Here is a 12530-nt window from a genome sequence, read left to right on the forward strand (position 1 = left end):
CGCTCATGCTCCAGGCACTTTTTACATAACACAGTTAATATCTAACACTTGGAGAATTGATTCAAGTTTCTCCTGAGGGTGCTTCCTACACTGTCACCTACTGGGATCCAGGGTTTCACAGACTATAGGGCTGCAACACAGTTTCTTACCCATTGTGCAAGGTCCAGCTCAAATTGCAGCCCCATTCTTGAAGATTCCCAGACCCTCCAACTGCCTGGACTCTGAGTATCTTCAGCACTGAATGTCTACAACACTTTACACTGATTCTTCCCCAGGTGAGTCCCCTGGTGCCGAGGTCTGTGTTGTCCAGTTTTGAATCCTCTGGTCACCCAGCAAAGTGCTTTGCAATCAGAAGGAACTCAGTGACTACTTGCTGAACAAATAAGTAAATATATGAACAAAAACTGACAGTGCTCGACCACTGTTCTCTTAAAACTCTTGGGATGGAAAAGGGACTGAAAGGAGGTTTCAGTTTGGAACTAAGATTTCCTACCGTATCCTCCATTTCATCTTTTTCCAGCACAAGCCCTGCAGATATAGTCTGACTTGATTTTTCACAAAGGTGGACACTGGAAGAGGATGGCTGCAAAGCAGTTCAAAAGGTACACATCAAGTAAGAACATGTTCTTCCATCAAATTCTAGACTCCCTAAAAAGTGGGCCCCCACAGTCTGCAAAGGCAAGGAAGGTAGATAAAGAGAAGTCTCCTATGAGGGCCAATCCATCCAGGTTACAAAGTGTTTTCACATGTGCACTGGGAAGGAATTAAGGGCAGAGTTAATAGGGACCATCGGACAGAATAAGGCACTGACTGCTGCCCAGAGAAAGCACTTGCCAGAATCACGAGCTAATTAAAAAGGCCAATCTAGAAAAGAGTCCCACCTGCCAACTCCCAGCATATATAGCTTTCCACTCTACTGAATTGCCTATTTAAAACATAATGTAGTCGTTATACTGAAATCTCTAAATCACTGACTGAAGGCTAAGTAGGTTTAGGAAGAAAGTTTACTGGTAGTTTCACACCAGGTCACCAACAGACCTTAGAGATAATCAGCATTTTATTTTTGAACATTCTTATCCACCAGCCAGGACTGGTGAACCATAATTCCAAACAAGAGTTTTTTTTTTGTTTTTTTTTTTAAAGCTCCTTTTTAAAAAAAGCCCTTTCCTTGAGCTGGTTCTTCTTTAGTAGTAAGAGACAGTCCTCAAAACAATTCAGGTCTTCAGAACCAGTTAATGAGTTAAAAATTCATTTAGAGAGAGCTAAATCTCACAGCCTAAAAAGACCCCACCTCTACCCAGCACCTGAAGACTAGAAGGCCAAAGAGAGGAGTAATTGAAGACACAGCCCCCTTTAGAGCAAGAAATAAACCCAGCGTGCGGACTTCAACCAGGTTTCCTCAAGACCCCAGGCACGCCCATTTCCCTGACAACATTGGTTTACTGTGAGCCCCCCCCCCCACTCTGCAGCAAGCTCAGATTAGATGCTACGTCCAGTAGTTCCCATTCATACAGTCAGTCAGTCAGTCAGTCACTGAGTGTGCAGGGAATGGGACACCACAGAGATTTAAAAAACTGAGCCCTTGCCTTCATTGTCATTCGGCTCATCCTTAACATAAGCTTCCTGAAGTGCACATAATGCCAGTGGGGTCCTACGCCGAGCAAGGGTTTTCCACAAACATGTTGGGAGAGGTGGTAGAAGGGAACAGATAAGACGGTTCGAATCTACTTTGCCACTTACAGCTGAGCAAGGGGCTTCATTCACCTCTCTGAACCTCACACTTGCTCGTTCGTAAAATGTCGGCAATAACAGCACCTACTTCACAGGGCTGGTCGGCGGAGATTATGAACAACGCTTGAATTTACAAAGGGCTCAGGACACAACAGCTCCTACGGTGTGTTTTGGTTTTATTTTCAATTGCTGGGGCGAGAGAAGTAAGGAGGAGCCGGGCAGCGGCGCGGCCCGCGCAGTGCAGGGTGGTTCCGCGGCCTCCCCCGGTCTCCCCTTCCGCAAAGTCCCAGACCTCGACGCGGTGGAGGGGGGAGCTGAGCGAGGCCTTGAACCCCAGTGCAGTCAAGAAACCAGGGAGGGCCGCGACTGTGGCCGGAACCGCGCTCGGCAACCCCGGCCCCAACACTCACCATGGCTGCAGCGGTGGCGGTTCCCGGCCTCGGACGTGGCAGCTCTCGGCGGCGCCTCAGAACAGCTCACTTCCGGCGCCGGACTGGCTGCGGCACCGCGGCGCGGAAGCCTCCGGGCAGCAACGCGCTCCGCTGGCACAAAGGTTCCGCGCTTCTCAGGAGCGGTGCCACGCCTTCCCACGGCCCCTCCCCTTCTCCAGGGAGAACGCGCGAGCGGAGGGGTTCTTGATTGCACAGGGAGCAGCCTGATCCCCGGGGTTTTGGAATCTGAAGTTCTAGCCGATCTCTCCTGGCCAACCTTTCCCTTTAGACCCATATGTGAAAGGATTTATAACTCCAGCTTCACTATCCCCCCCACTCCCTTCCCCCCAATCCCGTCTCCCCCAACCCCGTTCTAAGTGTGACCTGCCTTTCTGTGAACACTGTTTTTGGATGGTGGGTAGACTGGTCCTAGTGCTTCCTTGTTAGTCTCTCCTTGGGACCCAGGGTTGGGACCAGGAGCAGAAAAGGCAGGGGAATGCTTCCTGCCAGTGGCTGAGCTCCTTCACCCTGCCCTCTCCAAGCCATGGGACCGACCCATGCCTCCAAACTGCCCCTTCCCCACAATCCTGGGGTCCTGTGAGTCAGACCCATCAGGTAGATACCGCAGGCAAGGAGAGATTCTATGCCAGGCTCCTGCAGCTAGAGCCCAGGACCCACTCACTATGTCCCCAACCCTTAGGTCCCTGGCTTCCCGCAAGCACAGTGAGAATGCTGCACTGCTGGACAGAGCCTGGGGGCTCCCTTCAGCCACACTTGGTCTCACAGGCCCGGGTCCTTCATGGTGTTAAGGAATCAACGCCCATGTTCCTCTTGGGTAAGACACAATCCCTCACTTTCCTCGCTTGAAACTGGTGGGAAGAACCCTAACTGGAGATGGTCATTGCTAGAGGGAAGATGTTAAGTCTCTGAGAGTGTGACAGATCCACATCAGTTACGGAGCTCTGGAGAGGGGGGCAAGGGAGTGGGGTCTTAGAGAACTCAGGGCTGGGCCTCTGGGCAGTAACCCATCCTTTCACCCCACCCCAGCTTTCAAGACTCATTATTTCCTTCTGATGGAGAAATATTGCAGGGATTTGAGGGGGTGGTACTTGGGGTGAAGCAGGGAACAAAGGGGCAGGGCTCTTGGGTCTCCCATTCTTCAAGGGACAGGCTCTGGCCTTGGATCTGTAGCTATACCACTGATTCTTTGGGTGATAGGGTCACATCACTTCTCTCTGGAACTCACTTTCCTCAAGTAGAAAATGGGGATGATGCCATATCAGATATAATACAAATACAATGCATGGGGAATAGTTGTTATTAAGGAATTTCCTGGTGTAGGCATGAAGTAGGAGAGACTGGGGATTTGGCAGAAGCAACATAACTCTATCTTATTAATGAAGGTATTTGCTGTTGGAACGGAAAGGATTGTACTAGAGAGGTTTTGAGTGTTGACTCTGGCATCAATACCCTGTCTCCGTCTCACTAGGTGGACACACCCATTACCTCTCTGAGCTGTTGTCTCCTCTTCTGTCAAGTGGCAATTACACTAATACCTTCTCTGAAGGTTGATGTTGGGATGAAATAGACCCTTGGATATGAAACTGTCTTTGCAGTTGGATGGGCCTGTGGTGCCTGGTTTGGGGATCAGTTCTGCCTGAGAAGAGCTGGGACTTAGTGTGTGTGCATGTGGTGTGTGCCTGTGCAACCCTTGACCTTTGGACCAATATTGGGGCTGTCTCTTGGTCTGGGCACTTTCTTGTTCTCTGGTGACCAATGCTCAGCAGAGGTCAGCAAAGTTCAGACTCTTAGGGTGACAGGCTCCTCTCTGCCTCCCCCTCCCTGGTAGGGGATGTTACCTACATCCTTTGTCCATATCTCCCATCACCTCCCTCTGGTTAATACCAGACCACAAATCCCGCCATTCTTAGCATTCCCCAGTTTGTGCCCCTACCTCCCGGACCCTCTGCCCTGAATCTCCTCCTTCTCCTCCTCCTGAGGCCTCTTCCCCCAGCCTTGCTCTCTGGGACTGTCAGTTATTCCTCATGGAAGGTAAATGACTCATAGCAGGTTAAACTTGTCTCCTGAAATGGTGGATGTGTGATTTGGTGGAAGGAGACTGACCACCAAGGAGCCAAACACCCTTGGTCACAGTGCCTTTATCTCCCAGGGACTCAGTTTCCTCCTGAGTTCAAATCCACAGAGGGCGGGGTCCCAGCTGTCCTGCGGAAAAAGGCCTTGTGATGTGTACCGTGCCTGCATTTCCACGTGTGCATTTATTGTTATTGCTCAGGATAGTGTTGAAAAGGCAGACAAATCCCATTAATTACAAAGAGCACAAGCCAGAGATACAGAGAAATAGTGTACAATAATAGCACAGTTGCTTCCCAGCCCATATTGTCCCAGAATCCCCCAGAGCCCAGGCAGCTTGTGGAAGCTGGAGGCGGCACCATTTCCTCGCTACTCTGTTATAAAATATGTGCACACAAGAGTTAGCAAAGTGTGGTGACCCCCGAGAAGAAAGGTCCGGAGGGAGAGCACCACGGGCACTACAAAACAGACTAAAGGGGCTGAGAAGGGTGGGCTCAAAGCGACCTCAAATACCTTGTTTTCAGTGGAGGGAGTGATGGGTGATCCGCCTCCCCCCCACTTGGGCAAGTAGGATCTCTAACAGAATTGGGGAAGCTTGCTGTGGAACATGGGAAAGACCTGGGGATTTTCTGCTGTGGTGTAGTTAGGTTTGGCTCTGAAAGATCCAAAGCCTTCAAGAAATACACCCCCGACCCTGCCCGGGATCTAAGGTGGGATCTGAGACGTTTTGGGGTGAGTTTGGGTGGAAGGCATGTCACAGTGCAGCCGGTTGACAGCCTCCTGTAAGTAAAGCAAGAATGGGGAGGGGCAGCCAAGAAACTGCTGCATTGCCGAGGACCTATCATACCACCACTGGAAACTCAGAATAAAAAGTAGTTCAGGAAAGGGAGGCAGGAATAAATGTTTCACCAGGACAATTAGAAATATAGACAAGTGGGCCACGTGTTCTGGTAGTTCCAGGTCTGGGAGAGACCCCTTTCTTGTTTGGACTGGGGTAGATAGGGGGCTCAGACTTTGGGTCCCAAACTGAGATTGGGGCTCAGTGGCCTCTCCTGATGACATCCTAGTTCAGGGGACAAGTGAGATGGTGGCAGAAACACTGGGCTTCTGTCATGATTCAGGGTGTCCTTTTTGTTTCTTCACAGGACACTCTTATTTAGTGACCCTGAGTGGACAGTACTTACAATGGTGGGGAAGATGTTTGCACATAGAATGACAGGCCCAGTATTTGGAGTGGAAGGAGGGCATGGGTGGAGATCTTGGCAAAATTTCTGTTTACCTGGAAGAACATATGTGAGACAATCACCAGGAAATTTTGTAAAAAAAGAATGAAGGGTTCTTATCCCACCATATAATAAAATATTCTATAAAGTGACAATAATTAAAACTGTGTGGCTGGTGCCAGATAAGGGAACAGAAGAGAAATTCCAGAAATAGACCTAAGTCTGTCTAAGCTGTCAGTCAGTATGCAGTAAAGGTGGCATTCAACATGATTGGGAAAAAGAGTGGCTATTCAATAACTGAGCTGCCCTGGAGGAGACAGGCCCACAGTCCTTGCCCCAGTGCAATCATTGTCATTGGTCTGGTCTCAGAAGCAGGGTGCCCTCCTTCTTGTCTACTCTGTGCTCTGGTTGGGCCAAGGGGCCAAGGAGCCATGGTGAGGGGCTGGCGGGAACAAACAAGTCTGACTTAGGGAAAGGGCTGCCTGAGTTGCAGGAAGGAGCCCCTCAGTTTCCTCCCTGTCCACCTGTGAAGGTGGGTGACTACAGCCCCAGGGGGGCATTGAACAGGCACACTACTTGTCCCTCATCTGTTGTGGGAAGACAAGTTGGTGAGCTTAGACCTCACAACTGAATCTGCTAGCTTCACCTCGAGCCCTTGTCCAGAGGACAGAAAAGAAGCTAGCTGGATGGTGCAGTCCTAAACCAGAAAAAAGTATACATTACAGAGTATATAGTTGCTATATTGTTTGATGTTGGTTTTTGCCCTTTTTTTTTAAACCACAGACATTTCAGACCACACTGCAGGAGTAAGAGTCAGCAATTGAAAGCATAGCCATTGCATAGTATTAAATGAACAGAGACGGTGAGTTCTTTATTTACAATTATTGTCTAGATAAAAAAATTCATAAAAACAGATGAATGGTCATAAATTATTTACCCCCTAATGGGGTAAACTGCCAAACGTACCCCATGCTGCTAGATATAGGACGCAGAGTGCAAGCTTTATGTACTACAGTGAGTTTTGACAAACCAATCATTTTGTGTGTGTGTGTGTGTGTGTGTGTGTGTGTGTGTGTGTGTGTGTGTGTGTTTGTGTGTGAGCATCCATCATTCCTGACAAGAAAAGGCCAACACTAATGTTGGGCATTCTTGGTCACTCCCATCGCTCCCTATTCCCTAAGCTTGGCTCCGCTCAGAGAAATACCTCCTGTTTTCCTTGCATCCTGGCTCCAAATGAACAGGGAGCATGGCTTGCAAGCACAGCTTCCCTGATGTCATGGAATGAGGCCATGGACACAAAACTGGAACAAAGTGGTGGGGGGGAACAGAAACCCTTGAGAAAGGAAACTACGAAAAACATCATGTTCCAAATGCAGGTCTTCCCTTTCTCGGCAGGAGAGCAGTGGGCTGGCTTTTGGTGGTGTTTGTATTGGAATCCAATAAACTTATGTGAGGGCTGGCCACCTCTTTAGGGATGCAGTTTCCTCTGCTGGGTACATTCAGAGATATTTCTGCATGACATTCAGGAGATGCTCTCGTGCAAAGAAGATCCTCCTTCCAGGAAGGTTTTGCCAGGTTGGATGGGCTGACTTGGGACCCCAAACCCTCAGGTTTCTCCACAGCCATCCGGAGTAGGCCCTCCCAGCGGACTATGGCTCTTTTCCCAAGTGGCTCTCAACTTGTTTGTGGAAGAATTCTCTGGGCCTGGTGAAGGGAAGGGGCCAGGCTGAGAGAGAGCAACTGTGCGAGGGGTCCGTATGAGGAATGAATTTTGTAAACGAGGCGGAAAGTGTTTGGTTTTCCTCGAAGCATGGGACATCACCGATCATGGTATTCAAAATGTCTTTTGCACTGTACAAGTTTATGGAAAAAGATTGTATGCTGAAAAGTCTCAAAGCAAACTTTGTATTAAATACAAAAGTTCTTTTATGAAAAAAGCTGATACCCACAAAGTGCTTAGCAGTTAAGAGGCTGACATACAATTAAATAAGCTCTTATTAAGTGGGGTTACTAGTGCTGTTATTGTCTTGGGGGGAAAATAACCACCTTTTCTCACCTGTGATACTGTAGGGTTTCAGAATGGCTTTCTGTCTGGGAAAGCAAGACTTGCTGTTGAAAGGCTACAGTATATATTGCGACTACAGGAAGACAATTTGGTTTAAAAAAATCACACTGAATACACCTCAATATACACATCATAAGGTTCGTTCGGATCTAAATAGTGCAGAGTAAAAGACTATTCTTCAAAAATAAAAATAAAAGCAGCAAGTGTAATGATCCTCATCCAATATGCCAACAGCTCACTTGCTGCAATTTATAAGGAAATAAGCCCTAAATTACTAATTAAAAAAAAATCAACACAATAGCATTTCTAATATTGCAACAATACCTCTATCTCTGTACAGACAGCGCCAAAGAGAACCTCATTTTGAAATGTTCCCAGTGAACTCAAGTGAGGGTCACTGAGAAAAAAGTCTTCCACCAATGCTTCTCGGGTTCTGGTGTCCTGGGGCCAGGATGGCCTTAGTGCTGTGAACAGGGAGGCCTCCTCTCCTCTTCTCCCTCCGTCTGTGGCCCATGGTGTTAGACCCTCCCGGATGGGAACTCGGGAGCACTTGACTGTTGCCTGGACCTTGGCGCTCCTGACATCACTGAGCGGAAACAGCAGGAAAAATTCAGAGCATGGCTATCGTAAAACATCAAGGATGCAATCCAGGGAAGTGTCTGTTGGGCTGAACTGTTTTTACAGCATCTCAGCCACCAATGTTTTTAAACCGTACAAATAGCCAAAGACGTTATCTACATGTTTGTAAACAAATTACATTCTTCTTTTAGGACATAAATAAGTTAAAATAGAGCTATGTAAGCAGAAACAAGGCAACATGCCGGCAAAGAAACTTTATATATCCATGTGTATATATTTATATATATCTGTGTGTGTGTGTGTGTGTATATATATATAGATATAGATATCTATATCTATATCTATATCTATATATATATATATAATCTGCCTATCTATATAGACGTACACAATTGTGGAGAAGTATACGTTAATATAGATACAAAGAAATGGATATAACCGTGTGAGTGTCTATGAAGTTCTTCGGTTCCATTGGTGCAAATCTATTAGGTGAGTTAAGCTCTGCAGTTTGAAAAAGTTGTTAAATTAAATTATACAACTGAGACCATGCTGCACAAGCATTTCAAAACTCACAGACCCAAGGACTGGATAGAGTCTCAGAAAAGAGTCCGTTTGCAGTTCCCGCCTAAGAAAACAAACAAAAAAAACCCTCCCCAAAGCCCCCAAACCAAACGAGGGGAGGACTGTAAGCAGACGGTACGTTCATGCAGGGGATGCGCGGCCTGGCGGGGGCACGGCTGGGTCCCTGTCTGGGCGGGAGCCGGGAAGGGCTTGTTCTGGGAAAATTGCTCCCTCCTCTGAGCCCCCGGAGGAGATCCTGCCCCTTGCCTCAAAGTGAAAAAGAGTTCAAACAGCATCGCAGCCAGAAAAAGGGTCTGTTGGGTGGAAACGTTGGTTTTCTTGCCAGTGTTTGGTTTCCTGTTGCTCGTTGCTGCTTGGGTGAGTGGGTGCCTGGATGGTGGGTGCCCGGGAGGTGGGTGGCAGCGGGTCCTCAGCTAAAGCGATGTCTCCAGGCTGTGGATGGGGCTCCCTGGACTTGAAGAGGTAGCTGATTTGCTTGTGTCGGTCGTCAGGTTGATCCCGCTGTCAATGGCGCTGTTGTTCTTGTTGAGCGAGGAGGGCGGGCTCGAGTTCTGCTTGAGCGCAGCATCTTCCTCCAGGTCTGTGTCATCAATGAGGGGGATGTGGGGCTGCGAATCTTCGATCCGGAATTCGGGATGAGCCATGAAATTATGGATGGAGGTTCGAGACTCAGGCTTTTCTAGACCTTCATAGAGAGAGCTACGGAACGCCTTCACCACGCGGATCTGCAAGGAAAGCACAGGGGTGAGGAGCGCTGCCCTGGGGGTGGGGGTGGGGGGCAACAGCCAAGCTCTGGGGGGCTCGGAGGAGGGGTGGGCGGGGCAGGAGTGGGGTGGTTAGGGCACAGCAGGTGGCTGGGCTCCACAGTCGCTGAGTGTTTTGAGCACGGGCAGGAGGGGAAAGAATGGAAGAAGGGGCTCGGGTTATATGCATCCATGAGGTTTTCAAATTGCTTTGACTACAGTATTAGGACAGGAGGAATCGAGCCCATCAAAGAGACGATGGGAAACAGTGGTTAGAGGAAGCATGGTCCACTCGGCGGGCACCCAGACCTAGTGAGAGACTGAGCCTTGTTAACTTCAAAGCAGAGGTTCAACCATGCAGAAGGGGAGTGGGGCCAGGTGGGAATAAAGTAGGAAGGAGAAGAGGCTTAAAAAAAATTAATCTAAATAAAAAAACCCACACACAGTTAAAAAACCATACAACATGGAAGAGACAACGTGTCACCAACAGAAAAGGAGCAAAAAGGAGAATTGCTATGGAGAGCCAGGATGATAGAAGACACACGAGGGCCAAACAGAGAATGGGAACATCAAACCAAAGGCAGCCGAAGCAAACCAAAGCCAGCTCAGGGCTTTCTGGGGTGCAGAGCAGAGGCAGCCAGAAAGCACGATGGAGCCGGGGGACTGATGACATTCAGGGCGTGAGCATGCCACGGTGGGGGTCGGGAACCACACGGCACACACAGACGGACACACGGCTACACTTGGAAGCCTGGACAATGTGAACAGAGGTCGTTTGTACCCAATGTTTCTTTCCTTCATGCATTTGGGAGGTAAACACTCGAGTATAGACTCAAAGCCCTGGCCAGTCAATGGAGTTGCCTTTGGGGTCCCTTATTTCCTGGGTGTTTTCTTTCTTTCTTTATTTGTGGCTTGAAAACACAAAACCAAAAAAATGGGGCCAGAATCAGATGGCCAAACCCAGCCCTGGGTGGAATTCTAGGAGGTATGCCACTGAGCCACAAAATAGGAAGTTCTTTCGCTTTCTATGCCCCACTTGGAATCTGTGGTTCACTGAAGAATGGAAGGAGATTGGACACTGAGTCTTCCAGGTTAATGGAAGAGCCCTGGACTTGGCATCAGCAAGACCTGAAGCTGAGTCCTGGCTCTGCTCCTCCTGGTGCTCTGACCATGGGCAAGCCACACTACCTCGCCAGGCATCCTCTGTCCTGCCTTGCAGGGTGCAGAGAAATGGGACCCCCACTTTGAAGAGAGGTGTCCCTTCTCTAGGCGGTTGGGAGGGGGAGCCGTGCCTGCCTCTGCAAAGGGTTGATGGGATTGGGACAAAGGCCCCTCACCCCCCCTCCCAGCCCTCCTCGCTGGGAGCCAGTGGCAGGGAAAGTGAGGCGGCAGCAATGCCCCCAAGGAGCAGAGACTCTGCCAAGGGACTGAGGACGCCCTGCGGGTCCTTCCTGCAGAGGTGGCTGTCCCCTACCACGTGCCTGAGGGAGGAAGAGCCCCAGATGAGGCAGGTGTGGGGAGGCCCTTGTGGTCTCAGCTAAATCCAGGGGTGGTCCACTGGTGGGGCACAGATGGGAAAAGCCCTGGCCGCGGAAGTGTATTTTCTGGATGACTGTGTCTGATAGTTCTAAGTGTCATAGCTCAGGGCTTATTTTACTATTTTGTAGGGGAGTCTTTCTACTAAAGCACATCATATGCTCCTCTGTTGTTTAATTTAATGTGCACAGAGAAGAATTTAAGTGTGTCATAATCCTTCTTGGTCTTGTGTAAGATTCCACAGTTTTGATTTTTTTTTAAAGTTTTTCTCCTTTGTTGTCAGCCATCATTACTAGTTCTGACTTTTCCTTGTTTTCTCAAAAGCATCTCTGTCCCTTTTCCTTCTTATGTACTGTGGGCTGGGGACTCTAGGGAACTCTGCTTGTTAAAATTGTGCTCTAAGTAAGAGGCATCAGGCACCAAGCAAGAGCCAGCCAGATGCCATGCATCAGTGCTGGCACTCCGCGAGGACCATTTGGCTGCTCTGAGACTTCTTTCTCCCTGGATTCCCTATTTGTGGCTCTGTAGAGATTATTAAATATTCTGGTCTCCAAATAGGTGGGCCATTACACCCTTGAGTAAGTGAAAACAACAACCAAGAAGGTGTTATGGGCCTCAGTTTTTTCATTTGTGAAATGGGAATAATAATTTTCATTGCAGCTGCCCAGCCTAGGGCCCAGTGTGTGCTGAGGCTGAACTGCAGTAAGATACCAGACGGAGTGCCTGGTGGAGGGAGGAGGGATGGTGGCAGGGCCTTGTCATGTGACTGATAACGCAGAGGGGACAACACACAATGAAATGTAGGCCCCTCCTCCTCCCCCTGGCATGGAGACAACAGAAAGGATGAACTGCTCTGGACAAGACTGTGGGGACAAGACTTTTAGGGGCACCCCGTCACGGCCATCTCAAGACTCCACTTCGGTTCTCTCCGCGGCTGAAATGGAAAAAAGTATGGGAAGAAAAAAGCTCTTCCGTCTCCCCTCCCTGCCTACTCTACAGCCGACTAGGGAGGGCATAGGCCGCATTTGGGCATGGGGGTGAGGGGAAGGGACAAAGGGCCCAGTCTGTGGGATTGCAGACGTTTGGGTCTCCTCAGCACAAAAGGGGCAGGGAGACCCACGCCCACAGTCGGAGGACTCCGAGGAAACGCACAGGCCCCCGTCTGGGATGGGTGTGACATACTCGAATGTTTACCCGGCTTCAGGGAAGCCAAGAGTCTGGGATTGATTCACATTCATTTCAGGCTCAAGGTTAAAGACTCACAACCTTTTTAAATTTCACTCTCTTGCTGAACTCTGTGTCCAGGGTTGTCTAGCCCTCTAGGGAAAGAACACATGGAATATTCAGACAGCGGTGAGGTCTAGGGCCCCCCCACCAGAAGCAAGCCGTTTTCTCGCCAACCCAAGGTTGCACTAAATTAGTTACCAAAATGCTAATGAGACTTCCAACTTTCTCTGCTTTCCTTCTTCCTCATGTCTCCCCCTAAGAGATGCGGACTCCTTGTCCTAGCAGGCCTCAGAACCAGGAGTATGAAGGGCAAGTAGAGAGG

General features: G+C 49.1%; 2 protein-coding genes across 21 annotated transcripts in view; both read right to left on the reverse strand.

The window, feature by feature from the left end:
• The window catches only part of SEC13 (SEC13 homolog, nuclear pore and COPII coat complex component), a 45871-nt gene extending 43617 nt beyond the window's left edge, over positions 1 to 2254 (reverse strand). Inside the window, exon 1 of the mRNA XM_017677910.3 lies at positions 2142 to 2254. Coding sequence (XP_017533399.1) covers positions 2142 to 2144 — 3 coding nt within the window. The 5' untranslated portion in view covers positions 2145 to 2254. The remainder of the gene's footprint in view (positions 1 to 2141) is intronic.
• A 4067-nt stretch (positions 2255 to 6321) lies between these two features.
• Positions 6322 to 12530, reverse strand: part of ATP2B2 (ATPase plasma membrane Ca2+ transporting 2) — a 358301-nt gene continuing 352092 nt past the window's right edge. For 16 of the 20 annotated variants that reach the window (XM_037000334.2, XM_073231033.1, XM_073231038.1 and 13 more), the window contains one exon: positions 6322 to 9427. In XM_037000334.2, the coding sequence (XP_036856229.1) occupies positions 9116 to 9427 (312 nt within the window). In that variant the 3' untranslated portion in view covers positions 6322 to 9115. Of the gene's footprint in view, positions 9428 to 12247; positions 12301 to 12530 lie in introns of all 20 variants that reach the window. The other 4 variants (XM_073231041.1, XM_073231040.1, XM_037000338.2 and 1 more) reach the window with 2 other exon arrangements.

The sequence above is a fragment of the Manis javanica genome, chromosome 3 (assembly GCF_040802235.1).
Source record: "Manis javanica isolate MJ-LG chromosome 3, MJ_LKY, whole genome shotgun sequence".
NCBI lineage: Eukaryota > Metazoa > Chordata > Mammalia > Pholidota > Manidae > Manis > Manis javanica.